The 27,925-nt window shown below is 45.8% G+C and overlaps 1 protein-coding gene and 1 long non-coding RNA gene across 2 annotated transcripts in view; one reads left to right on the forward strand and one right to left on the reverse strand.

The window, feature by feature from the left end:
• Positions 1-521: 521 nt before the first annotated feature.
• LOC122921661 lies at positions 522-2,778 on the reverse strand. Its single transcript, XR_006387051.1, has 3 exons — positions 2,708-2,778; positions 1,610-1,689; positions 522-636 (listed from the first exon to the last, which is right to left on the reverse strand). It is a non-coding gene; the product is annotated as an uncharacterized LOC122921661 (long non-coding RNA).
• Positions 634-27,925, forward strand: part of TMEM151B (transmembrane protein 151B) — a 30,633-nt gene continuing 3,341 nt past the window's right edge. The window contains exon 1 of the mRNA XM_044271809.1: positions 634-758. Within this exon, the coding sequence (XP_044127744.1) occupies positions 660-758 (99 nt within the window). The 5' untranslated portion in view covers positions 634-659. The remainder of the gene's footprint in view (positions 759-27,925) is intronic.

The following is a 27,925-nucleotide window of genomic DNA, read 5'->3' on the forward strand; positions in this document are numbered from 1 at the left end:
GGACCAACAGAACAGGGGACCCTACTAATGTGCTTGGCAGGAGTCCATGGACCTCACAGTGCAGCAAAAAGGGGACGTGCAAGCGCATGAAGTCACAGATGATGTAGAATGGTTTTCTTAAGGAGGTAAACATAAGGCAGGGAGTGGATGTAGCGTGGCACTGTGTGTGTGCGGATACCTCCTTCTCTGATTTATTGCAAAGAGGAAAGAGGGTGTGCACACAACTGAGACATCAGAAGCAGAAAAAAAAAAGAAAGCTTGACTCTACTCGGTCACATCTTCAGTGGTTTACTACCATTTAGCTGCCAGCTGCATTTGCTTGAAGTTACCTTCTTTCCTGCAGTAGGCAGCAGGGTGCCAGCTTACTTTGTCCAAATGTGCCATTTCTGGTCCTGCAGATAAGGTGACCCTTGGAGGGGGTGTTAGTATTTCTCCTTCCTCACTTCTACTTATGGGTTGCCGATGAGGGTGGACGAGGAGGGGAGAGAATGTGTAAATCCTGCTTCATGTATGGGACTGAAGAACTGTGGTAGAGATGGGGTGCAGTCTGCAGCATTGGCTGAGGGCTCTCTACTCCAAGTGATGCTGGCTTCTTCTCCTGGGCAACAGGATTTCCTTACACTGCATCAGGGTGACCTGGAGGAATAGAATGGCAAAGGATGTCTGCTGAAGTAGAAAGCGAAGCGTCTGCTGAAACCCCAGCAGATACCCCAGGTGCAAATAACATAACTACACCAGAGGTGGATGTGAGGGAGGAGGTGAGCAATGAAGGTCATTTATACTCTTGCTATACATAACTATACAATGTCTTATACCCGACACTTGCAAATCATAAACGCAGCAGTTTACATCATGCACACAGATGCATGTGTGTTTCTTGCTATTTGGACCTGTGTGTGTTTATTTATTTTTGTGTATACAGTATGTTTACATACACACTGATACATTGTTATTTACATAGCGCCATCATCTTCCATACAGTTGTACATTGTATATTATTAATATTGCAACATAGTATTTTCCTTTTATTTTATTTATTTTTTTATTCATTTTGTCTTTTGTAAAAACCCTCCCAAATATCCGTCAGGCTTCAGCAGCCAAGGGGTTACACTACTGGTAGTGAAGCACTGGGGCTGCAGTGCTAAGCATCCTTCTTGTTACTGCTGTGCACACTGCCCCACCGATGAGAGATGTGAAGCACCAATGTGCTGCTATGAGATAAGGCAGACATCCTGGGAATACTACAGACGGCACATAAAACACAGGCTAGCAGCAAACAATACAAACGACATGTTCAATGCAGAACCTTGCAGGTCGTATTATTTTCCTGCAGGCTTCCCGCCCCTATGTGCCAAACACAATGCGCCGGGGGAAAAGCTATGCTAAGTCCTCTGACAACAATACTTATCTCTTTGTCAATGCTGCATTGAACGCTTTGCAGGCAGGAGGCTTTAAAACACTGCGGTTCTTCCTTTCGGTAGTTCCCCCCCCACTTATTGTCAGTTGAGTTTGCAGGGAAGGTTGATGCAGACCATTCCTGCTGATTGCAATAAAAAAAAAACTGCAGTTGTTTGTGTTTTTTAACCTTGTCGATATCCGCAAGTGATACCTGGTCAGACTGCGTAACCTTGATACCAAAGAAGAGGAGACTTGGATTTGGCATACTGCAGGCTGAAATGAATCTTGAACCTAGGACAAATAAAGTTAAAAAAAGTTAGTACGGGGTTAAGCATATGATTTCTACAGAGGTTATTTTGGGGTATTTTCCGTAGTCAGATAATGATGATGCAAGTCTCATGGATTTGCACAGGCATGTATGATGTAACACTGCTGATCCATACAGCAGATATACTAGGTTTCAGTTTAAAGGCAGGAACGCGGCTCCAAGGCTATCTCAGGTCAATTATGTTTTATTAGGTAGCGGTTTTGCTATGTTGTTTCATGCATCAACGTAGGATCAACGAAAGTCTTGGATACCTGCATTAAATAAACCTGTTCCAAAAATAATAATAATAATAACAATTTATTTATATAGCGCCACCATATTCCGCAGCGCTTTACAAATTCATAGTGTTCATGTACAAAACAAAAGTAAACTGGCTAATATACAACTAAAACACAAAAATGGTTGAAAGCAGGCAACCCCTTACGTGGTTTTATCCTGTCATGCTGGTGACGGAGAAAACCTTGAAAGGGGATTTTCTATGAAAGACATGTTCTTTTAAAGGGAACCTGTCATCAACTCTATGCTGATCTCACTAGAGGACAGCAGTAAAGTAGTGACAGAAATGCTGATGTCAGCGCTGCGTCACTCATGAGCTAAAAGTAAGTGGTTGCTGAGAACCGGCATCATAATCATTGCAGCCCAGGCCTTGAGAAGAGTCACATCTACCTGAGAAGAGTCCTGGTTATTCCTAATCTCCTGCTCTCTTCCCATCCTGCTGATGATTGGCAGTTCTCTCCTAGAGGGAAAGAGAGAAAACTAGGTAGAAGACTGTCAGCCATCAGCAGGTGGGCAGGAGAGCAGGAATTCATGAATAACCATGACCAGGAGCGTTGCTAGGGTCTCAAAAGATCCGGGGCCCAAGCCCCAATGCATATTGCACCAGTCAATGCCCCATGCCCGCACTAGCACTAAAGACATTTTACTTGCTTTACTTGCTGCATAGACACTATCAAACATACAGGAGTATACAGCAGCACATACCTCTCACATCCAGAGCCTTCCAAGTGGCGTCTCTACTAATCTTCTCTGTACATCATCTTCTACATTAGGTCAGGACAACTTCTCTCCGTCAGCCCTCTTCTCTGCAGAGTGTGACACACAGACATCTTAGCTTCCTCACATTTCTATTATCACCCCCAAAAACCTTCAGTCCCAACAGTGTTATCCTGCTGCTCGCTGTGCCCCCCAATACCCCCATATACTACCCAGAAGAAAAATTACTGCCATACAAATAGTCCCCCTATAGCAGTGGTGGCGAACCTATGGCACGGGTGGCAGAGGCGGCACTCTGAGCCCTCTCTGTGGGCACCCACGCCCTGGAAACAGTCTATGGTGTACCAATATACCTTAGACTCTTCCTGCCCTATATCAGCGCAGGGCGCACCATGAACAGCACAGGCAGCGCACTGAATGTAGGCCAGCTATGATAGCTAAATGATAAAGTACATGGAAGATATACTATACTGGACTGTAGTATTCAGGTTACATTGCCGCGTTGGCACTTTGCGATAAATATGTGGGTTTTGGGTTGCAGTTTGGGCACTCGGCCACTCTAAGGTTCGCCATCACTGCCCTATAGTAAAGTTCTCCTCCAAGTCCCACAAATAGTAATTCCCTTCTAGAATACCTTCATTAGTAATACTGCCCCCAACAGTGATAGTGCTCCCCAAGAGTGCCTCCATTAGTAGAAGAGCCCTCCAGTATTAATAATGCCCTCACAGAGCCCCCCAGTAGAAATAAGGCCCCCCTATTGTTCCTCCAGTGGTAATAAAGCTCTCTACAGCCCCGATGTATAAATACTCCTATAAAGCCCCCGTAGCAATCAGGATCCCAATAATGTCCTCTGTATTTATAATGCCCCCTGCAGTGCCCCCTATAGTTATAATCCTCTCTGTAGTGCCCTCAGAAATGATAATGCCCCAGACATTCCAACATACAGACCCAATAACATAATTTCCCTCCCACCACCATACAGTCCCATGTAAATAACATCACGTCATCTCTCCTGCCTCCTCCAACATACAGTCCCATGTAAATAACATCAATCCCCTGTCTTCAGCCCCTCCAACATACCGTCCTATGTACAAAACATCATTCCCTCCCTTCAGCCTCATCCAACAGACAGTCCCATGTAAGAAACATCACTCCCTCCCAAACCGCCTCTATCATACAGTTCCATGTAAGGCTACATGCACACGAATGTAAAAAAATAAAATAAAATAGGTGTTAAGAAGCAGACGCACTGTCTTAACCATTTTTTAACCCTTTGTGGGTCCATTTTCTCGCCATATGGATGAATTTTATTGGCTTATCCCAACCCCCCATAATGGCTCCAATTGTAAATAATGCCTAAATATTGGCCCCCAGCATTAATAATGTCCCTCATAGTGGCCCCCAGCACAACTACCTTATCCACTTTCACGTGCGGGGACACTCGCTCCTCACTGGATGCAGCAGAACCTGAAGTGATCGTGTGATGTCATCACGCTGGGAGCGCAGGTTCTTCTGCATCCAATGAGGAGTCTGTGTCCCTGTGCTTTGGGTGAGGTGAGTATAAAATTATTTTAACTCCTGAAATATCATTTATCCCCACTGTACCTGTTTTTATCAGCTGTTAAACGGCCACGCTCCTGTCTAGACGGCTGTTAAAAATAGCCCCTTTGATTTCACGGCCAAAAATAGGACATGTCCTATTTTTAGTTGGCTGCTATTTACTAGACCTTTAAAAAACAAAAACCAAAAAAAACTGCCGTGTGAACAGCCACATAGACTGCAATTGGTTATAATTGGTTATATATGGACGCTACTTAAACTGCTGTCACATGACCTAAATAACATCACTCTCCTTCAAGATACAGTCCCATGTAAATAACATCACCCCCTCCCTTCAGCCCCTTCAATATACAGTCCCATGTAAATAACATCACTCTCCTTCAAGATACAGTCCCATGTAAATAACATCACCCCCCTCCCTTCAGCCCCTTCAATAAACAGTCCCATGTAAATAACATCACTCCCCTCCCTTCAGCCCCTTCAATAGACAGTCCACCTGTAAGGGTACTTTCACACTTGTGGCAGAGGATTCCGGAAATCCGGATGCAAACGGATGCATTTGTGAGACGGATCCGGATGCGTGATCCGGTGTTGTCATTCCGGATCCGGTGTTGTCATCCGCAAAAAAGGATCCGGTATTTATTTTTTTCTCCTTTTTAAAGGTCTGCGCATCACATTACTCTCTCAACCAAGCAGGGAGGTGGTGTGAGAGAGCAGAACTACAACTCCCAGCATTCCTCTGGCTCTCACACTGTATCCATCCCTTCACCATCCATCCTCAGTCACAGAAGCCATCACAGTCAGGGTCTTCTCCACTAGTTCTCCTCTTCACAGCTTAGCTCCGCCCCCTCCCACACTTATCACATGAAGGTGACATCATCGAAGGTCCTTCTCCAGTACTGAGCTCTGCCTCTAGCACAGATCACCTGACTGTGATGTCATCACAGGTCCTTCAGCTCCTGCAGTGCGTCCCTGGTTAGTAGTCACGCTTTTTTTTTCATTAGCAGGCAGTACATTCGGGGCCTGGGACAAAACATCTTGGGCCCAGGCCCCGAATGTTTTAACCTAGTGACGCCCATGACCATGACTCTTCTCAGGTGTCCGTGACTCTTTTCCAGGCCCAATCTGCAATGATTGTGATGTTGGTTCTCGGCAACCACTTACTCTTAACTTATAAATGACAGACCGCTGAGATCAACTCACCTGTCTCTACTTTATACTGCCTTTAGTGTGGGTAGCATAAAGTTGATGGCAGGTTCCCTTTAATGCAACTGTTGAATGGCCACCTTACCACCGGACCCTCAAGTGGCCACCCACATATGATCATTCTCCCTCATGTCTGAAGCCAAGAGAGAGTGTCTAACTTTTTCTGTTTCAGTAAATACTTTGGTGGCGTGCGACAGTGCACGCAACACCACTTTCTGCCTGGAAGGGGGATCAGGTAATCCCATTTCCAAGATTGCTAGGGTTTCCAGTAGGCACAGCCCCACTAATTAGTCATTTAAAGCACATATAATTAATATGTCAGAATTTCACCAGGCATGATCAGCTGAATGTAATGATGCCTTTCACTTAGCGATCTGTTTCTTCGATCTGGAGAAAAAGTACTTTTAAAAGGGTTTGAGTTTTTTATACTTGTGACCTATCCTCAGGATAAGTCATCAGTATCTGGTCAGTGGGGGTCCGACACCTGTCACCCCCACCGATCCCTTCTCTCTTCCTGCTCGCCATAGACATAGCAGCAGTGATCAGGAAGAGAGAAGTGAGATGCACTGTGCACGCCTTCCCTTCATACAGCTGATGGGGCTGTCGGACCCCCACCGATCTGATATTGATGACCTATCCTGAGGATAGGTCATCAATATTAAAAGCCCGGAGAACCCCTTTAAGTGCACTGAGGGCGTGCCCAAGCCACTTTATGCTTCCTTGACCCTCTTGCTTCCTCTGCCAGCCCTTTCTTGATTGACAGGGCCAGGTTCCGACTCCTAGAGGTTACTATGATTCAAGCAAACATACATTTTAGGAGAGGGGGTTTCTTAGGCTCCTCGCACTTCATACTCAGGACATCTGGTCTCTAAAATGTGATGTTCAGAGGCCAAGAATGAGAAAACCACCAAAACCAAGTGCAACTGCCTATCGATGTACTGTATATTGCGCTGACCATCTTCAGTATAGGATGAAGAGCTGTCCTTGGATCAGTAGTGTTGGAGAATTTTGCTAAACATTCAGGGGGAAATTTATCAAGGCTGACGTTTTCCTCGATGGTTTTTTAACCCCACTTCGTGAAGCCTTGTGTAGAGGTGCACACAGACTTAAATCTACGGCAGCCACCTAGCTGGCATTTTTATACATACATTTTATAAAATACCAAAATCAGCAGGCATTTCCAGGCATTAAATGTAGCATATGTAGTAATGTGTAGGTAATAGAAGTCTTTACAATGTTATTCTACTTCTTGGTGCACTTTATGTTTTGATTCCTTTCTGCTTACAGTCAGTGAATAGACCTATTAATTATTCATCATCATCATATCAACTGACCAAGGCTGGATATAAATCAGGAAGATGTCACATCAGAACTTTCTCTTGAAATAAACTCTGACCTTTGGACTTTGCAGGTTTTTAAGCCCATGCATGTAAAGCTACTTTCATATCTGCGTTTACCTTTACGATATTGAGATCCAGCAGAGGATCTCAGTACCGGAGAAAAACGCTTCAGTTTTGTCCCCATTCACTGTCATTTGACAAAACTGAACAGAACGGAGTGCACCAGAATGCATTCCGTTCCGTGTGGTTGCGTTCCCATGACGGACAGAAAACTGCTGCAAGCAGTGGTTTTCTGTCCGGCATGGGATGCGGAGCAAAACAGGCATGACACACAATGCAATTCTATGGTGTAGGATTAGTTTTCTTGGACACGATAGAAAACGGATCTGGCACCCATTGATTTCCAATGGTATTAATGCCGTATCCGTCATTGCTATTTTAAAAATTATACAAATCATAACGGATGCAGCCGTGTGTATTATCAAAAACAGAAGCATTCTTGATGATCCCTGTCGGATCAGGCAAAAACGCAAGTGTGCAAGTAAACCAGGATGTTTTTATTATAGAGTCAGAATGCTTTATTCATATGTACTACAGTATATATATATATGGTGGGGATTCGTAGATAGGGTAAGCGGTCGCAGTACAGAGGCAAAGTACAAGTTCTTAACTCAAAACGTCAGTGTTTATTCACACTAGGCAATTGCACAAAACAGCACTGGTCTTGGTGTTAATTCACACACAATAGAAAGTTCATATAATGCAAGTCACCTTGCTGGCAGTTCTGCCTCCAGTAGTCCACAGCAGGCTTTAGGGGGCCTGTTTCCCCAGCATGCAGCTCTCAGCCCTCCAGCACGGCACAAAGCATCAGATACCAAAAACAGAGACATCTCTGCTGAGCCCAGCTGCCTATTTAAGGACAGCCAGGTGCTGCCAAAACCCGGACCGGCACCTAAACTCCGGTCCGGTATTTGACCTCACCTGGCTGGTAAGGTAAGGTCAAATACCGGACCGGATTTTAAGTGCCGCTCCGGGTTTTGGCAGCACCTGGCTGTGCTTAGATAGGCAGCTGGGCTCAGAAGCCATGTCTCTGTGTTGGGATCTGGGAGCCTTGTATCTGGATGAAGGCTTGCTACATGTTTGGAGTGAAGACAGGTTGGTGCTGCTATGCTCAAGGACTCTTTGAGGCAGTATTGCCGCATGGTGTGAATTAGCACCAACACTGCAAGGTGACTTTTTGCTTTTTTATGACTGCTTGTTTTCTCACTTGCATAAAGTGTGAATAAAACACTGAACTGTTTGATCCAAAAAACTTGTTGCTGCCTCTGTACTGCGTCTGCTAATTCTGTCTACCAGAGCGAAACCCCACAATATATATATAGCACCTTGACATACATTGTATAGCGGCCGTGCTTTGAACTGCAGCTCAGCCCAATTCACTTGAATAGAGCTTACCTGCACCTAGGCCATGTGACTGATGAACGTGATGTCACATGGCCTAGGAAGAGGCTATGGCGCTCAAATAGCTGACTGATGGGGGTGCTGGGAATCGGACCCCACCGACCAGATATTGATGACCTACCCTGAGGATAGCAAAGCTAAGTTCATATCTACAGTTGTGATTCCATTAGGATACCAGCAACAGGCAAAATACCACTGCCGACAGAGGTATATTGTCCGTCATAATGGTAGAAACCATAACAGATGCCCAGCAGCCCGCTGGGGGCACTGTGGGTGTCCGGTATATGCCAGATTCTGTGCTTCTTTTTTGTTGTTGTCCTGTTCCATCACTGGAACAGAAAATGTGCTGCAGATGTGAACCTAGCCTAAGAGATACTGCTAGTAAGAAGAGCCCGTAGCCCTACATTTCCAATGATGATATGGAAGATTATGGAATCTTCACCGTACAGACCCCATAATAGTCTACTTCCTCTTTGATTGAAGCATGCCCCGTGCAGGGTAAATGGAGCGATCAGCTAATGATCATTCCCTCAGGCCATAGTGGTAATGTTAATGGTTGAGCAGAAGACATTCTGATCTTAGCTTTGAGCTTCTCAGTGAGATCAACCAATTCTGTAGTAACTGTTGATTTCATTGGGTGTCCATGTGTGCCCAGCTCCAAAGACTGCACCTAATTTTGCTAGTACATGTATATTACAGAGACGTATTTTCACAGTGCCTCACATTTTGGACTGAAGAGCCCCCAAAAAATAGAATTTGACTTCCACAAGCCAGTAGCATAACCATTAGTAACAGCAATACATACAGTCTACATCGTCAAGACCGGTAGGTACAGAGGTTACAGAGGCCCTTGTGCTAGAGGAGGTCCAAATGCCCTTCTGCCTCAAGAGAGCAGCATTAATGTAAATGGCACTAGATAGTTTAAGGTCCTGTAACAAAATCAGAACCCTTGAACCCTTAAAGGGCTTGTCTGATCACAAAACAAATTGCATTCAGAGCCAGGAAAGTCCAGTACCAAGGCTCCTCTCTCTGCTCCTTCCAGGTCCCGGCAGACCTGAAGTATGACATCTCTTCCATGGTTATGTGAGCACAGCTGCAACCATTCACTGGCCTCAGCAGTAAAATGTTTCCAACCGGCATGTGACAGCTGAGCCTCTATTGTCATGTGCCACTTGGGGACCACTTTTATCCTCCTTGACACTGGAACAGGGAAGTGTTCTATAGGCACCTTTTTTCTTTTAATTACAAACTTTTCTGTCCCTCAATATAATTTTTTAAGGGGTTGGACAATTCTTTTAAAGCATTTTTCTTAGATTAGCAAAAATTTGTCCACAGTAGTGCCCAAGGTATATACTAAAAGATCCATTTCTTACCTGATAAATCCTCCACTATTCCAGTGCTGCTACTCCAGTGTTCCCTACTGGTCTTTGCTTACTGTGCTGCAGGGATGATGTGCCCGTCTAACCATGTGACCACTGCAGCCACCACTGGTTTAAGTGATTTTGTGCCATATTCTGTAGAGACCAGCGATTATGCTAGGATTAAAAGCGGTGATATGCTCGAAACACGCAAGAAGGAATATGGAATTGTAATGCACTGCTATGTCTATAAATTAATAAAGATTTGATGGTTTTAATCAATGCTTTAATAATTTAATTAATTTTAATCATTAGCCTTATTTTTTGAGACCTGGGATTAGCTGCAGCAGTTACATGGACAGACAGGCACACCATCACTGCTGGAACAGTAAAGGATTTACCAGATGAGTAATGGATCTATTATTATTTTATTATCCCGCCCTCCTACCCCTTCCTTGTCCAAATTTTGACTGACTGCAGAAAATCTCTTTAAAGGCTATGTACACTTTTTGGAAGCAATTTTTGTTTGACTGCATTTAACAAATTTTTGGCTAAAAATCATATTTTCAATTGGCCCTTATTAAAAATATTGAGCCATTCTGTCACAAAGGGTAAACAGTTTTTCTAACTGTGTGACTACTACTTTCACTTTGTGCCTGGTCATCTAATAACCCTCATCTCTAAACTACTAAGAGGTCATAAACACTTATTTAAGCCACATTCTTATAAGTAAGATAAGAACTGAGCAATAATGAGTGATTATATTGTCAGAGAGCAGAGATAAGGAGTCTGTCTGCTCCCCAAATGACGGAAAAGACAGAAAATCCACAGGCTGCTGCTACTAAAGGATTCCATTTTTTTAATAATGACCAATTGAAAAAATTATTATTAGCAAAAAATAAGTACAATGCAATAATAAAATAAATTGTCCCCAAAGGTGTACATAGCCTTTAAGCTGTTTTTTTGGGTAGCCCAGTTCATAAACACCCTTTCACAAAACAGTTTGCGTTTCAAAATCAATATAATTTTATTTGTTTAACACTGCATGGTAATACTGGAAATGAGATCCAGAACTAGACCTCAATAGCAGATGAAAATCAATTATATAATCCACAGGGCAGCCATCTCTTATACGCTCTACGCTCAGAGGCTCTAAAGACGCGCAGGATTCACAGTCTAGTAGTCTCAAGGCTACAATCTACAAAGTACTTCGCTCAGCAAAGTATGAGCTTGCAGATTAAGAGGTCAAGGAAGTCTTTATGATCTCTTCATCACCATTGGTTCAGCGTCTCACTCAGCCTGACCTATTGATCACGGGTCAAGAGCTTATCTGCCACTGATTGCCTTGCTCGGGATCATTTGCTGCATGGTATTTATCAAATTCAATAGACTTTACCAATCATTGCATTACTTAGTTGTGGCGTATACTTTCATCTGCAGCAGCCTGTTTAATATAGGGCAAGGAGTATTTCCATACATTCGGATTCAGGGGAGCCAGAATTTCACATTGTTCTCTGTGCAATTTATGGGGAGGGGGCAGCAGTACATGGGCCAAATTGTAGCTGCAGCCCATCAATTGGGTATCTGATGATGATACAAAAATGTTCACAAAGAGCAATTATAATATAGTTTTTTTCCCCTATAACATAGCCACTTATAGGCAAAAAAGTAATCTCGGAATATACTTGCCCTGACAGTTTGTCAGCCTGCACCATATTCTGCATGATTCTGACAAAGTCTTGTAGAAATCATATAGAGAGAACACAGGAGTTAATACCGTGCTGATTAATTCTACCTTCCGTGAGCGTAACAAAGAGGCATGGCTTAAACATGGCTTAAAAATCAGACAGAGCAGAGGAGGGAGGCTGCTACTCTTGCCAGTTACCTTACAGCCAGACAACGGTTTGTGAGGAGGACAAGGGGGGACATGCCTGAGATCCTGGGACAAAGACAGAAAATGTATTTAAAAATGTCTCTGTAAGATCCTCACCTGCTTTGCACTCCAGGGGAACCAAGAGGGGTCCTCGTGGAGTTGCGGGACAGGTTATGCGTGTCTCTGATGCACCAGCGCTGACCCCTTTGCGAGCCAGTGCGGAGATGCGTTCGCGTGGACATCGGAGGGGAGGACCGTCGGAGTCCCGGGGACAGAGTGGCCAGGCGAGTGACAAGACGCCGCGGCCAGGGTTGTCTCCGGTGTCTCCTGCGACTTCCGTTTCCGCATCTGGGTCCACGCGCTCGCATACTCGCGCTGAGTCAATCATGCGTCCGTGCGTACGCACGAGGGCAGGTTCGCAAAGGGATACACGGTCGCGAGTACGCGCTTCTTATGCACTTCGTCGACCAGTGGCGCATATTATACTGACTCACAAGAGCAAAGTGGATTAGGGAGCCAGCCATGGGTTAATCAACTTGTGATTGCCTTAGGCCTTGTACTCAGGTGCAGGGCAATTTGTTCACCTATGGTAGTGGACACTTGGCACCCTGGGATTGGTCAGCAGGCATTTAAAAGGAGGTCTCTCAGGGTGATCAGTGCCCACTGTTATTTTCCCTCAACCAGGTATAGGTCACAACTCCTAGTGACTGAAGACTGCCAGGAACTTTGTCCTTTACAGCGGACCCAAGATCTGGAGTGACTCGACTGCCAAGTGCACAGCATCATTCAGCACTGGTTGGGACTATTCCTGGAATCTCCTTGCCTGGTTTTTTGTTATTATTCCTTGTTACCAGCAAGTGTCCTGGACGTTTATGTTTCTGGTGAATAAACACCTTTTTGCTTTCATCACTGGTCTGTTTGTTGGTGCCTTGCATTACAGAACAGTGGGCCCAACTAACAGTTGCCATGGACAAGATCCAGCAGCAGCTGAATGAATTAACGGGAGCCGTTAACCTGCTGTTCCAACGACGCCCAAATATACCAGCAGCCGCTGCAGCGCAAATCCAAGAGCAACTGACAACTGTGATGGAGGAGGTTCAGCAGCTTATCCAGGGAGCCTCAGCACTACCCGTCACTATCGCAAGGCATCAAACAGAACCTAAGATCCCTCTGCCTGACCCCTTCACAGGAGAGCGACAGGAGTTCTTAAACTTCAGGGACTCCTGTCTCCTTTATTTCCAGTTACGACCGATGGCTTCTGGCACTCTCAGGCAGAGAATTGGGATTGTAATGTCACTGCTACGTGGAGACCCCCAACGTTGGGCATTTAACTTGCCTCAAGACCATACAGCTTTTTCGTCAGTGGATGCCTTCTTCGAGGCTATGGCTGTGATTTACGATGACCCGGATCGTACTCGCACCGCAGAGACCAATCTTGAGCATATTCAACAAGGCCGCCGCCCAGCTGAAGAATACGCTGCAGAATTCAGGCGATGGGCAGCTTTCACCACCTGGGGCGACGCAGCCCTACGCCATCGCTTCCGTTTGGGACTTTCGGATGCGGTCCGGGATCTTCTTTTGGCCTTGCCTACCCCCTTCTCGTTGGAAATGGCTATCTCTCAGGCAATCGATGCCGACAGGCGAATCCGTGAGAGGCGAGTGGAACGGTCGTCTCGGTTTTCATCCTCTCGACCACATCCAGGGCCTCTAAAATTGGCCGAAGAGCCAATGGAGGTTGGATCCTCCCATCTCACACAGGCAGAACGAGCTCGTCGCCAACAGAAAGGCCTGTGCCTATTTTGCGGAAAGTCTGGACACCTCGTTAAAACCTGTCCCCTCCTGCCGGCGGGAAACGAATGAACCTAGGGGGCATAGAGGAGAACCCCCTAGGTGCTATTATCCCTCCTCCAAGCCGGGTGATGGTATCCATATCCTTACGGTGGCAAGACAAGGTCCATGAGTTTTCAGCACTAATCGATTCTGGGGCCGCTGGGAATTTTGTGGACTCAACCTTGGTTCGTCGACTTGGCATCCCGTTGATCCAGCCGAAAACCACCATGTCAGTGACCGCTATTGATGGTTCCCCTCTTCAAGATGGTCGTGCAGTGTGGATGACTCCGGGAATACAGGTAACGGTGGGGGCTGATCATCGGGAGACCTTAAGCCTTTTTGTCCTTGACATGCCATCCACTCCCGTGATTTTGGGTCTCCCTTGGTTAAGGCTCCATAATCCAGTAGTGGACTGGCGCTCGGGTCTTATCTGTCAGTGGAGTACGGAATGCCTTACTAAGTGCATTCGTCCCGACCTGTCACTAGCCTCCATGGAAGTATTAAGTACTTTACCACAGCAGTATCATAATTTCCGAGATGTGTTCAGTCCTCAGGGGGCTGATGTATTACCTCCCCACAGGTCATATGATTGTCCTATAGACCTGTTGCCAGGCACCATGCCACCACGAGGGCATCTTTATAATCTCACTGGGCCTGAGGTTCAGGCTCAGCGGGAGTATATTAAAGAGAACCTTGAGAAGAATTTCATTCGTCCATCCACTTCCCCTGCTGGAGCTGGATTCTTCTTTGTGGAGAAGAAGGATGGAGGCTTGAGACCTTGCATCGATTATCGTGCCCTTAATCGGATTACGGTGAAGAATCGGTATCCACTGCCTCTGATTGATGATCTGTTTTCTCAGGTGGCAGGGGCCCGAGTCTTCACCAAACTCGATTTAAGGGGTGCTTATAATTTAGTTCGCATTAGAGAGGGTGACGAATGGAAGACCGCATTTAATACCAGAGACGGGCATTACGAGTATCTCGTGATGCCTTTCGGTCTCTGTAATGCTCCCGCGGTCTTCCAGGAGTTCATCAACGATGTTCTCAGAGATTTATTGGATAGATGTGTTGTTGTCTATCTAGATGACATACTAATCTACTCTTCGGATCTGGTCTCTCATCGGAGACACGTGTGTCAGGTTTTCCAGAAGCTGAGGGAGAACCGCCTCTATGCCAAACTTGAGAAGTGTCTGTTTGAGGTGAAGGAGTTGCCTTTCCTGGGGTACATTATCTCAGAAAAGGGATTGGCTATGGACCCATCCAAACTTTCTGCTGTCTTGGATTGGCCTCAACCTAAGGATCTTAAGGGGTTGCAGCGTTTCTTAGGCTTTGCCAACTTCTACCGCAAGTTTATTAAGAATTTTTCTGCGATAGTAGTACCTCTCACCAACCTCACTAAGAAGGGAGCTAATCCTTCTAAGTGGACGAGAGAGGCAGTCAGAGCCTTTGAGACGCTGAAACAGGCCTTTTGCACGGCACCAATTCTTACTCATCCAGACACCTCCAGACCTTTTGTTCTCGAGGTCGATGCCTCAGAGGTCGGTGTAGGGGCAGTTCTCTCACAGTATTCTGGGGACCCCGAGAGGTTACATCCCTGTGCCTTCTTCTCTCGGAAGCTCTCTCCAGCCGAGTGTAATTATGATATCGGCAATAGAGAGCTTCTGGGAGTAAAATTGGCTTTTCAAGAGTGGAGACATTGGCTAGAGGGTGCAGAACATCCCATCACGGTTTACACTGACCACAAAAATTTGGAGTATCTAGAGAGTGCCAAAAGACTCAACTCCCGACAAGCCAGGTGGGCATTGTTTTTCACCCGCTTCAATTTCCGCCTCACTTATAAACCAGGTTCCAAAAACGTGAAGGCAGATGCCCTGTCCCGCTGCTTCCCTGAGGCTGCTTCCGTCCTGGACTCTGAGCCAGAAACCATTCTCCCAACTAAATGTTTTCTTGCTGCCCTGGGGGCCGCAGAAGTAATGGAGGACTTGTCCTCTCTTCTTGAGCCCTCACAGGCAGAGAGTCCACCTGACAAACCCGAGGGTCGATGGTTCGTACCCATTAACCTTCGATTGGAGGTCATCCGACAGCTTCATGACTCAAAGTCTGCCGGGCATTTGGGTGTTAAAAAAACACTTGCCCTTGTTAAACGTCACGTGTGGTGGCCCAACATGTCCGTGGATGTTAAGGCCTATATCCAGGCATGTACTGTTTGCGCCAGATGTAAACCGTCCCGGTCTGCCCCTTCTGGGACTTTACTCCCACTGCCTATTCCCCAGACTCCATGGACTCACATTTCCATGGATTTCATCACAGATTTGCCAAGGTCCTCTGGAAGTACGGTAATCTGGGTAGTGGTGGACCGTTTTAGTAAAATGGCCCATTTTATCCCACTCCCTGGATTGCCCTCGGCCAGAGAATTGGCAGATCTGTTCTTGAATCATGTCTTTCGATTACACGGAGCGCCGGATGACATTGTTTCAGACAGAGGAGTGCAATTCATCTCCCGCTTCTGGCGTTCTTTCTGCTCCCGATTGGGTATTAATTTGTCTTTTTCTTCTGGTTTTCACCCAGAGACCAACGGTCAGACGGAAAGGACTAACCAGACCCTGGAGCAATATCTCCGGTGCTTCGTGTCAGACTGCCAGGAGGAATGGGCAGCGTATCTACCCTTTGCGGAGGTGGCTTATAATAACTCTGAGCATGCTTCCACTAAGATGTCTCCGTTCAGGTGTGTGGGGGGCAGGGATCCAAGACTCTCTTCTTTGGCCGGACCCTCCACTGACTCACCGGTGGTGGATCAGTGGTTCAAGGATAGACGTCCCATTTGGTCGTCGGCCCAGCGGAATCTCCGCAGTGCGGTGGCGCAACAGAAGAAATTTGCTGATCGTCATCGCACCGTAGAGCAAAAGTTTAAGGTGGGAGATCAGGTGTGGGTCTCCACCCGGAACATTCCGCTGCGTCAGCCATCTTCCAAGTTGGGTCCTCGATTCATTGGCCCATACCCAGTGACACAAAAGATCAACCGAGTTACGTACAAGGTTGCTCTTCCACCGTCGATCCGAGGAGTGAACACCTTTCATGTTTCACTTCTCAAATCGGCAGCCGACTCCGCTCCCTTCATTCAGACCCCATCCCCGCTAGAGGTCCAAGGGGTACCGGAGTTCGAAGTGAACAGAATTTTGGACTCTCGTTTTGTCCAAAGGTCTCTGCAATACTTGGTGGACTGGAAGGGTTTTGGTCCAGAGGAGAGATGTTGGATACCTGCTCGCCAGGTGCATGCGGATGAGTTGGTGGCAGCCTTTCACCGGGATAATCCGGGGAAAGCTTGCTTGGAGTCTTCAGAGCCGCCTCCTCGAGGGGGGGGTAATGTAAGATCCTCACCTGCTTTGCACTCCAGGGGAACCAAGAGGGGTCCTCGTGGAGTTGCGGGACAGGTTATGCGTGTCTCTGATGCACCAGCGCTGACCCCTTTGCGAGCCAGTGCGGAGATGCGTTCGCGTGGACATCGGAGGGGAGGACCGTCGGAGTCCCGGGGACAGAGTGGCCAGGCGAGTGACAAGACGCCGCGGCCAGGGTTGTCTCCGGTGTCTCCTGCGACTTCCGTTTCCGCATCTGGGTCCACGCGCTCGCATACTCGCGCTGAGTCAATCATGCGTCCGTGCGTACGCACGAGGGCAGGTTCGCAAAGGGATACACGGTCGCGAGTACGCGCTTCTTATGCACTTCGTCGACCAGTGGCGCATATTATACTGACTCAAGAGCAAAGTGGATTAGGGAGCCAGCCATGGGTTAATCAACTTGTGATTGCCTTAGGCCTTGTACTCAGGTGCAGGGCAATTTGTTCACCTATGGTAGTGGACACTTGGCACCCTGGGATTGGTCAGCAGGCATTTAAAAGGAGGTCTCTCAGGGTGATCAGTGCCCACTGTTATTTTCCCTCAACCAGGTATAGGTCACAACTCCTAGTGACTGAAGACTGCCAGGAACTTTGTCCTTTACAGCGGACCCAAGATCTGGAGTGACTCGACTGCCAAGTGCACAGCATCATTCAGCACTGGTTGGGACTATTCCTGGAATCTCCTTGCCTGGTTTTTTGTTATTATTCCTTGTTACCAGCAAGTGTCCTGGACGTTTATGTTTCTGGTGAATAAACACCTTTTTGCTTTCATCACTGGTCTGTTTGTTGGTGCCTTGCATTACAGTCTCAGTTTTAGTTGTTATATGAGACAGAATAGGTTCTTACTGTAGCATGTGATTTAGCGCATATCCTTAGTCCTTGGTGATGTGTAGTCCCACCCCATACTTTGGAAGTCCGTATGCTATAGTAGTTTATCTATCACACCTACATCTGACATTTTTAACTTGAACATTGAGGTACTGAGCCATCTTCTTCTACCTAAGCATCCTTCGCATGTCTCATGTTCCCGTCTTATGCCCCACCTCTCTAGGTTGAGGCACTTCTGATCTTCTTGTTCCCCCAAAGCTGTTCAGACACCTTTTGGGTCACAGGGAGGAGTAGCAAAAGCTGCTGGAAACTCAGAGGAGAATGACCTTACCAGCCTGGCTCTGTGCTGCAGCTCCTACAACCTTCTTGGTCTATCCAAGCTGCTTGACCTCACCAGCCTGCCTCGGGGAGGAAGAGAAGATGCCAGAGACTCAGAGGAGAGCCAGAGGATACCTCAAGAACAGTAGAGTGTGCTAAAGACACTTATATTAAACAAAAGGCTAAGAGGAGGAATAGAAGTTCCTGTTTGGAGATGTCTAACTATATGATGGAAATCACATATAAAGCAAGTTAATATTAATAAAATGTATATTATTGTCAGAAATATGCAAAGTGAAAAAAGGAAGACTGGTTGGAAAAGCAGGATAATATGGAATAGAGATGAGTAAATCAATTTGGAGTTTGTCCCAAAAACGAAGCAAACTTCTTGTGATTTGTTTCGGGTGAATGAGAGAACTCAATATGCTTCTCTGGGTTTCAGGGAAATATACACTCACCTAAAGAATTATTAGGAACACCATACTAATACGGTGTTGGACCCCCTTTTGCCTTCTGAACTGCCTTAATTCTACGTGGCATTGATTCAACAAGGTGCTGATAGCATTCTTTAGAAATGTTGGCCCATATTGATAGGATAGCATCTTGCAGTTGGAGATTTGAGGGATGCACATCCAGGGCACGAAGCTCCCGTTCCACCACATCCCAAAGATGCTCTATTGGGTTGAGATCTGGTGACTGTGGGGGCCATTTTAGTACAGTGAACTCATTGTCATGTTCAAGAAACCATTTTTCCAGTCATCAACAGTCCAATTTTGGTGAGCTCGTGCAAATTGTAGCCTCTTTTTCCTATTTGTAGTGGAGATGAGTGGTACCCAGTGGGGTCTTCTGCTGTTGTAGCCCATCCGCCTCAAGGTTGTGCGTGTTGTGGCTTCACAAATGCTTCGCTGCATACCTCGGTTGTAACGAGTGGTTATTTCAGTCAACGTTGCTCTTCTATCAGCTTGAATCAGTCGGCCCATTCTCCTGACCTCTAGCATCAACAAGGCATTTTCGCCCACAGGACTGCCGCATACTGGATGTTTTTCCATTTTCACACCATTCTTTGTAAACCCTAGAAATGGTTGTGCGTGAAAATCCCAGTAACTGAGCAGATTGTGAAATACTCAGACCGGCCCGTCTGGCACCAACAACCATGCCACGCTCAAAATTGCTTAAATCACCTTTCTTTCCCATTCTGACATTCAGTTTGGAGTTCAGGAGATTGTCTTGACCAGGACCACAACCCTACATGCATTGAAGCAACTGCCATGTGATTGGTTGACTAGATAATCTCATTAATGATAAATAGAACAGGTGTTCCTAATAATTCTTTAGGTGAGTGTATATGCATTGTCTGATCTGCAAATAGCTCATGCCAAGCGACTGCCCTTTATAGGGATTCTGTCACCTCCCCTAACCCAAAAAACGATTTTAAAGCAGCCATGAAGCACAGCTTACCTTGATTAGGATCAGCAGGAGACTGAGGGCAGGAGCTTCATCCTCGTCACTGGGCATGCGCTGAGCCCAGTGACGTCCGATGCTCGCTCTTCCCTGCTGACTGAGGGAAGAGCGAGCATCGGACGTCACTGGGCTCGGCGCATGCCCAGTGACGAGGATGAAGCTCCTGCCCTCAGTCTCCTGCTGATCGCACAGGCGCAGCCCTCAGTGGGTACTGCGCCTGTGCGAGAGTTCGTTCGGCGTGAGGGAGGGGGAGGAGAGGGTGTGGCAGGCTGGGGGCGGTTAGACAGTGCAAGGAAGGCGGGCTGGGCACTGTAAGAGGGGCGGTACTGGGCTCTCTAAGAGGAACAAAACGCCCCTCTGGGCACCTTCAGGACACATTTGCATATCAATAAAAGTCGTTTTTTTGAAGAAACTGCTGGACGGATTACAAGATAAAAGAGCACAGCCTAATCAAGGTAAGCTGTGCTTCATGGCTGCTTTAAAATCGTTTTTTGGGTTAGGGGAGGTGACAGAATCCCTTTATCAAACAGAGCAGACAGAGTTGCCCTTTTATACCTGAGAGGCCTTGGGGGGGCCTCTGGGCAGGTACTATTTTTATTATGGAGACTGCCTAGTATACTTGAGATGTATTGTAGGCTAGGCAATGCTTCTCTTAGTTTCTGGGAGATATATATACAAATTAGCATGTCTAACATCATGTACCATTAGAAATGCTCAGCTTTCTTTTCCTTTTTGTCAGGAAAAATAATTTGAATATCTTTCTAAGAAATAGATATGCAAATTAACTTCCGCACTCTCCATAATGAGAAAGAGTACCCGCCAGACAACACATCTATATTTCCCTGAAACTCATATTTATTCTCGAAGTCTTTTCAGAAAAAAGTCCTAAGAGACCAGAGGGAGTTATATACCAATTTTCAGGGGAATTGGATCATGTTCGATTCAGGTCCCAATCAAATAAAATAAAAAAATTCAGGGAATCAGACCCAAAATGAATTTCAAGAAATTCACTCATCTCTAATATAAAAGTAACATGTTTATCAAATTGGCAAAGTGTTTCGATGCAGAGCTTGTATCTTCATCAGACCATCTATTTATCAGAACATTACTGTGACCGAAAAAGCATTTGTCAATGCACTCCAAAGTGCAGGCCACCATAAAATAGCCTGTGTCTGCTCACGAGTAAATGCACAGTGTGAACCTGCAAAATTCTGCACTCCTACCACTAAAATGTTTGGTTTAGTAAGAACATCGAGAGCGATTATTACCTGTGCATCATACCAACAGTGCTGTCGTGAACCATATATGTGGCCTACGTTTATAAGTTATAAATGTGTTATAAATATGCATACAAAGTGCATTATATATACAGCTAAACCATTTTTTTTGCTGCCTATTTATTGGTATAAGAGTATCCTCCAATTAGTTCACATTACTCCTCAGTATGAGTCATTATGATGAGCAGGAACATTATTCTAAAGACATTGCCTGCTTCTTATTACCGTATATATGACACATAATAGAGTAAATTGGTGTAAACTGCAAGAAATTGTGCCCAAGACTGACGTAATTGCTGTAAAGATTACATGATATCTTAATGTTAATCACAGCTAAGACAATAACCCGTCAGAGGGTGAATATGCCAAGGTAGTGAGCGCGCTTACGTGACCTCTCAACCTGGCACGTGACCGGCGGCATGACATAGGTGTCGGCAGAGTGCTTATCCTGCTACCATGGTGAGCATTTCTGGCGGCACATTTAAAACCATGCTAATCCATGTCCACCTGCCACCCCGCCACACAGATCCACTAGGTGATGCAGGTAGGCTGCTTGGGCTTCTGAGAGCTGAGCTGCGCTTCCATTCTATGGCACCAATTTATACTGCAATGTCGTTTGATATATCGCTGCTATCTCATTATAGACTTTGTGTCACAGCGGCCCGTGTACCTTATCGAACAGCATCTATATTGGCTGATACTTTGATGATTTTAATGACCTCTGGAAGCTGAAGGTGTCTTTTGGTTAAATAGGATATAACCAGATACTGCAGAAATAGCATTTAGCATCTATCTGCCACTATGTATTGACCTTGATGTACTCAGAACTCTTTTATTCTGATGTACTCAGCGTTATACCTCTCTATCATTATGTATTCCGCATGGGTTTATTTTGATATACTGAGTATTTGTTTGTTACTTTGATGTACTCAGCACTTATTATTTATTATTTTTTGTGTTTAGAGTAGGGTATCTAATAGACCCGCTTCAGGGTACCCTACCTAGGTGTCTTTAACATCTGTCTTCAGGGCCATCCAAGGGCATTTAGGAGGTTCCTGAATACGGGATCGCCCTTATCGGGGCGGCTATTCCGTTTTATAGGCAGGGGTTTACAGTATAGGGTGAGGATTTGAATAGTTATGACCGTTCTGTCTACACTATTTTTGATTCAATAATATACACTCACCTAAAGAACTATTAGGAACACCTGTTCTATTTCTCATTAATGCGATTATCTAGTCAACCAATCACATGGCAGTTGCTTCAATGCATGTAGGGTTGTGGTCCTGGTCAAGACAATCTCCTGAACTCCAGTCTGAATGTCAGAATGGGAAAGAAAGGTGGGCTACAACAGCAGAAGACCCCACCGGGTACCACTCATCTCCACTACAAATAGGAAAGAGAGGCTACAATTTGCACGAGCTCACCAAAATTGGACTGTTGAAGACTGGAAAAATGTTGCCTGGTCTGATGAGTCTCGATTTCTGTTGAGACATTCAAATGGTAGAGTCCGAATTTGGCGTAAACAGAATGAGAACATGTATCCATCATGCCTTGTTACCACTGTGCAGGCTGGTGGTGGTGGTGTAATGGTGTGGGGGATGTTTTCTGGGCACACTTTAGGCCCCTTAGTGCCAATTGGCCATCGTTTAAATGCCACGGGCTACCTGAGCATTGTTCCTGACCATGTCCATCCCTTCATGACCACCATGTACCCATCCTCTGATGGCTACTTCCAGCAGGATAATGCACCATGTCACAAAGCTCGAATCATTTCAAATTGGTTTCTTGAACATGACAATGAGATCACTGTACTAAAATGGCCCCCACAGTCACCAGATCTCAACCCAATAGAGCATCTTTGGGATGTGGTGGAACGGGAGCTTCGTGCCCTGGATGTGCATCCCTCAAATCTCCATCAACTGCAAGATGCTATCCTATCAATATGGGCCAACATTTCTAAAGAATGCTATCAGCACCTTGTTGGATCAATGCCACGTAGAATTAAGGCAGTTCTGAAGGCAAAAGGGGGTCCAACACCGTATTAGTATGGTGTTCCTAATAATTCTTTAGGTGAGTGTATATATATTTTAATTTTTTGTATACTTTGTTTTTGGGTAATTTTAGCGTTTATGAATAAAGGCTATGTTTTACTTAGGGTGGTACTCTGTGAATACTCTACATGATATATTAATGTTCAGTATGCCATTTACATGGTTCCTAATGATTTCACTTGTAAATGAGGGGAAGAGGTCAGTGTGCATATAATGGATTTTCCCGTTATTGAGAATCATTTTAAAAATTACATCAGAATTTCCAGGGGAATAAATAGTATACATTTCTTCTTAAGGGGCATCTGTCAGCAAATTTGTCAAATTTCTAACATATTTACTTTTTACGCTCAGCACCATCTCAGATCACAGCAGGGATCTCATGGTACAAGCTAAAATCTAAGGGCGTGCATAGAGACGGCGGGATAGGTAACTAATATTTGTACCTATGACACTGGCTGACCTGTTCCATGTGCACTTGGCAGCTGAAGACATCTGTGTTGGTCCCATGTTCATATGTGCCTGTATTGCTGAGGAAAATTATGTTTTAATATATGCAAATGAGGTTCTAGGAGCAACGGGGGTGTTACCGTTACACCTAGAGGCTCCACTTTCTATGCAACTACATGAAGCCCTATGGATAACAATAGTATATAATTAAATGATTCGTTTATATTGTAAGCTTCATATTGATGTAGGGACTCACACTTATTGTGTGCATTTAGAAGATACTGTACGTTGCCTCCTTTGCTGGTTTGATTCATTTTCCATCACATTATACACTGCTCATTTTCAGGGATTACGGCCCCCCTGCAACCCAGCACCGGTGGCCATGCTTGCACACAATGGGAAAAAGCGCCGGCCTATGCTCACCCACGTGGTCCCAAGACCAGCGCTTTTACCTATACTGTGCAAGCACGACTGAATTGCAGGGTGATCGTCACCCCTGGATACAAGCAGCGTATCATGTGATGGTTAAATGAATTAAGCCAGCAAAGGAGGCAATTTATGGACAATGACAATACATTAGGAAGTGCCTTGTATTGACTTCCTCTACATGATAAATGCAATTTGCTGAAGTTAGACAACCCCTTTAAGGTCACATTCACACAGTGAGTATTTGGTCAGTATTTTTCACCAGTATTTGTAAGCCAAAACCAGAAGTGGGTCCAACATGCAGAAGAGGTACAAATCTTTCCATATACTTTTTCGTTTTGGCTTGCAAATACCGCTGAAATGCTGACCATGTGAACATGGCCTAACACGGTATTGGTTGAAGAAGCCCATTAAGTTATTTTCTAAATTATCAAATAACAGCAGATAACCATGCCGGGTATTATGTAAGTGGTATTGTGAATTCCGGATTTTTCCCATAGAGACTGAAAAGTCAGCAATAGCCAGTGTGTGCCAGCTGCTCGTCACCTGCAAGCGTCGTCCGCTGTACATGTGCTGTCAGCAATAGCTGTAGCGCTGTCAGCATTAGCCATGTCACTGTGACAAAATAATGCTGCCCACTAGCTGTTAGATGTATGCTGTGTCACTTCAGTTTATGAACGGACCTCAAGAAATCAGATCGTAATGCACAATAGTTGCGATAAACGGCTTGTTTACTTTTTTATAACTTTACAGCAGGAATGATCAACCTGCAGCCCTCCAGTTGTTGCAGAACTACAGCTCCCAGCATGCCTGGACAGCCTACAGCTATTAGGGCATGCTGGGAGCTGTAGTTTTGCAGCAGCTGGAAGGACGCAGGTTGGACATCCCTGGTTTAGAGTGTCATCTCTTCTGCCAATTTTGAATTATTGCTATAAGGTAGCTCTGGTGAAAACAGTAGTTCACCTTTCTCACCTGTGACTGATGTCGCTACTCCTATATATGACTGCAACAGAGGGTAAGCCTTAAAGGGCTTTTCCCGTAATAATTATATTTGATCTAATGCCTGCAGCCTGCCTCCTGAAAAAGAAGATTCATACTTACCCACTGCACATAACTCTGTTCAGGCATGGGATTCGGCCAGTTTCCTACAGTTCTCCAGATCCGTTTGTTAAAATTACAACTGGATCAGAGAACCGTGTTACCGACTGAGTCCCGATCCGGTGCACTGGCGGTGGCAGGGCAGCTGGAGATGTTCGCTTCCATTGCTTTGCGCGCCGCTGATAGTTTAGCACCTTAGTTGGGTGTGTTGTAGAAATATTAATAGTTGTAATCCGCTCTCCAATGTCTTTGTGTAAGGAAAGGTAGAAATCTCAACCGCAGTCAGCCAAAGGTGTTTTCATGTTAAGTTCTGCTGAGTAACTGCCCCGCCCTGCTCAGTCTGTTCACAAAAGGTGTAAAAGGGGCTGGTCCATAACAAGGATGCAGGAAGTGATGACATACAGGAAGTGATGACATACAGGAAGTGATGACATAGGAAGACAAGACACCATCATTTAGAATACCCTAGCCAACAAACACATGTATGCAATAATCCAGTGTTTCCCAACCAGTGTGCCTCCAGCTGTTGCAAAACCACAACTCCCAGCATGCCTGGACAGCCTTTGCCTGTGCGGGCATGCTGGGAGTTGTAGTTTTGCAACAGCTGGAGGCACACTGGTTGGGAAACACTGCAATAATCTACCATTACCACTGGAGTTAATTTTATCCAGCCTTGCTCAGTGATCAATGCCAGATAAAGTTACTATGATCCTCATGCATGTTTATTTACAGGACAACGTCATTATCTCCAGCGGCTGATCAGGCGCACTAGAGACAACAAACGCACGTTCCTTTTGTTATATTGTTCTCTTAACAAATGCATCCACGCCAAGCCAATAAATCTGCGTCTTGCGCGGGGGCCCTAGCCGGCGTCCATACATCAGCCAACAAAACACTGCTCTGCTGAACACATCAGTCTCCCCCGACCCACAGCCCAGTGCTCAGCACATGGACCCTTCGCCGACGGAGACCTCTGCGGCCAGCAGCTGTGACACTCCAATGGTTTACCCTGACACTGAGAGACATGATGACAATACACAATATATTAAATGCACATCCTAATAAAATTTCCACAACAGGTGGTATGTGTGTGTAGTGTATATATGTTGTATTTATGCATGGTGGGGTTTTGCTCTGGTAGACAGGCTAGCGGACGCAGTATAGAGCCAGTCACAAAGTCTTTAACTTAAACAGTTCGGTGTTTATTCACACATAAGGAAAGACAAAAATGACCGTTCACAGTCTTGGTGTTTGTTCTCACCATGCAATGTCCATAGAACAAAATCTTCACCTGGTTAGCAGTTTTCCACCCGCAGTCCACAGCAGGCTTTAGGGGCCTGTTTCCCGGCATGCGGCTCTCAGCCCTTTAGCACGGCACAAATTCAGAGGTCCCAACACACAGAGATTCCCCAGCTTCTCTGTCAGATGGAGGATAAAATGCACCCAGCTGAGACTGCTGGCTGGGTTTAATATAGGACAAAAGACTCGGCCTGGAGTGTGGGGAGGAGCCACCCACCCAGCACTTTGGCTACACCCAGTAAGAGCCGGCCCAGATCGGCTTTACAGCCATAGTAACAACAAAGTGTAAGTCAGCACTAGCTGCCGCTGACACTTAAAACTACCGGCTCTTACCTCACCGAGGCCAGGAATCTCGGTGACACATACCTTCCATCAATGACGGCCCCTTGTGCCTTCCTACAGTATGTGTACCTTGTATATGGTGTATTTATGTGTATGTGTGTTGCATTAATATGGTGTATGTATATGTAAACATGTGTTGTGATGCCACGTGTCCGCCTTTGAGTAGGGAACCTGTTGTTAGAAATTTGAATCCCACCCCTTACTCCGGTCCCCGCACTGTTTACCTCCGGCTGGCCATAGACATTGTCACATGCACCACTTCAGCCGATCATTGGCTTCAGAGGGGATGTGCTGCTTGACCTGAAGTAGAATATTCCAGGATTTTAACCCTGATGGCCTATCCTCAATATCTGAGTAGCTCCAATACTTGAGGATGGTACTGAAACTACACAGCTCCGTCCATTGTGCAGTGCTCCCAGTGACTTCAATGGGAGCAGGGATGGAGTAACCAACTGTGTAGTTCTGGAGCTTACTTCTGGTGCAGAAACTAGAAGGTAATGGGTGGGCGCAGGAGCTAGAAGGTAACGGGTGATCGGTGGAGTGGGCCCTCGCCAATCATATATTGATGGTCATCAGTATTTTTAAAGAAGTTCTCTGGGCTTTTAATATTGATGAACTATCCTCAGTATAGGTCATCAATATCAGATCGGCGGGGGTCTGACATCCGGGAATCCCGCCTATCAGCTGTATGAAGGGCAGGCGTGCGCTGTGCATACGTACCTTCTCCCTTCACTCTTCCTGCTCGCTGCTGCTATGTCTATGGTCTATGGCGAGCAGGAAGAGGGATGGGAGACGGCATGGGTGCACTGCACGAGCCTTCCCTTCATACAGCTAATCAGCGGGGGTTCCGGGTGTCGGACCCCCGCCAATCTGATATTGATGACCTATACTGAGGATAGGTCATCAATATTAAAAGCCCGGAGAACCTCTCTAAATTCTGGATAAATATGCTAACTATTGTAATTCCTACGCCGTTCACCTGATTTGGATGTAAATACCCTCAAATTAAAGCTGACAGTCTGCAGGTAAAGCACATCTTGTTCGTTTCATTTCAAATTCATTGTGGTGGTGTATAGAGCCAAAATTTTTAGAATTGTGTCCATGTCCCAATTGTTATGGACCTGACTGTATTTGTCACAACCAGACAGCTGAGAAGCTCTGACAGAGGCCTTTCAGAACCTCCTCCTTGAGTTTCTGTGTTGTGGTATTCAGCTCCTCCTCTCGTTAGCCTCTCTCAGCTGTCATGTGTTGGACTAATTGCTTCCCTTTAAATTCTTCCCCAGAAGGCTTTTCTGGGCGGCTTATACTACTTCCTGGAGTGTGTGTGCTCGCTGACTCTGTCCTCCTGTTTGCTTCAAAGCTAAGTGTTGTACCTTTATCTGTTATTTTCTGTTTGCTGGATCCCAGGTGACCCTGACTCCCTCCGTATCTTGTGTAGGGAGCCGGTGGTCGTGTCCCCTCACTATTGTAGGGTGCTCAGGGCTTTATAGTCAAGGTTCGTGGATATGCAAACCTCCACCATTCGGATCTTTGCATAGGCTGAGCAGCCAGGGAAAGTACCAGGTCTTCTGCAGGGGTCTCCCTTGGTTCCTTAGTTTTTGGATCCAGCGAGTCGTTTATACATGTTGCTTTGC

This window comes from Bufo gargarizans, chromosome 11, assembly GCF_014858855.1.
Source record: "Bufo gargarizans isolate SCDJY-AF-19 chromosome 11, ASM1485885v1, whole genome shotgun sequence".
Classification (NCBI taxonomy): Eukaryota; Metazoa; Chordata; class Amphibia; order Anura; family Bufonidae; genus Bufo; species Bufo gargarizans.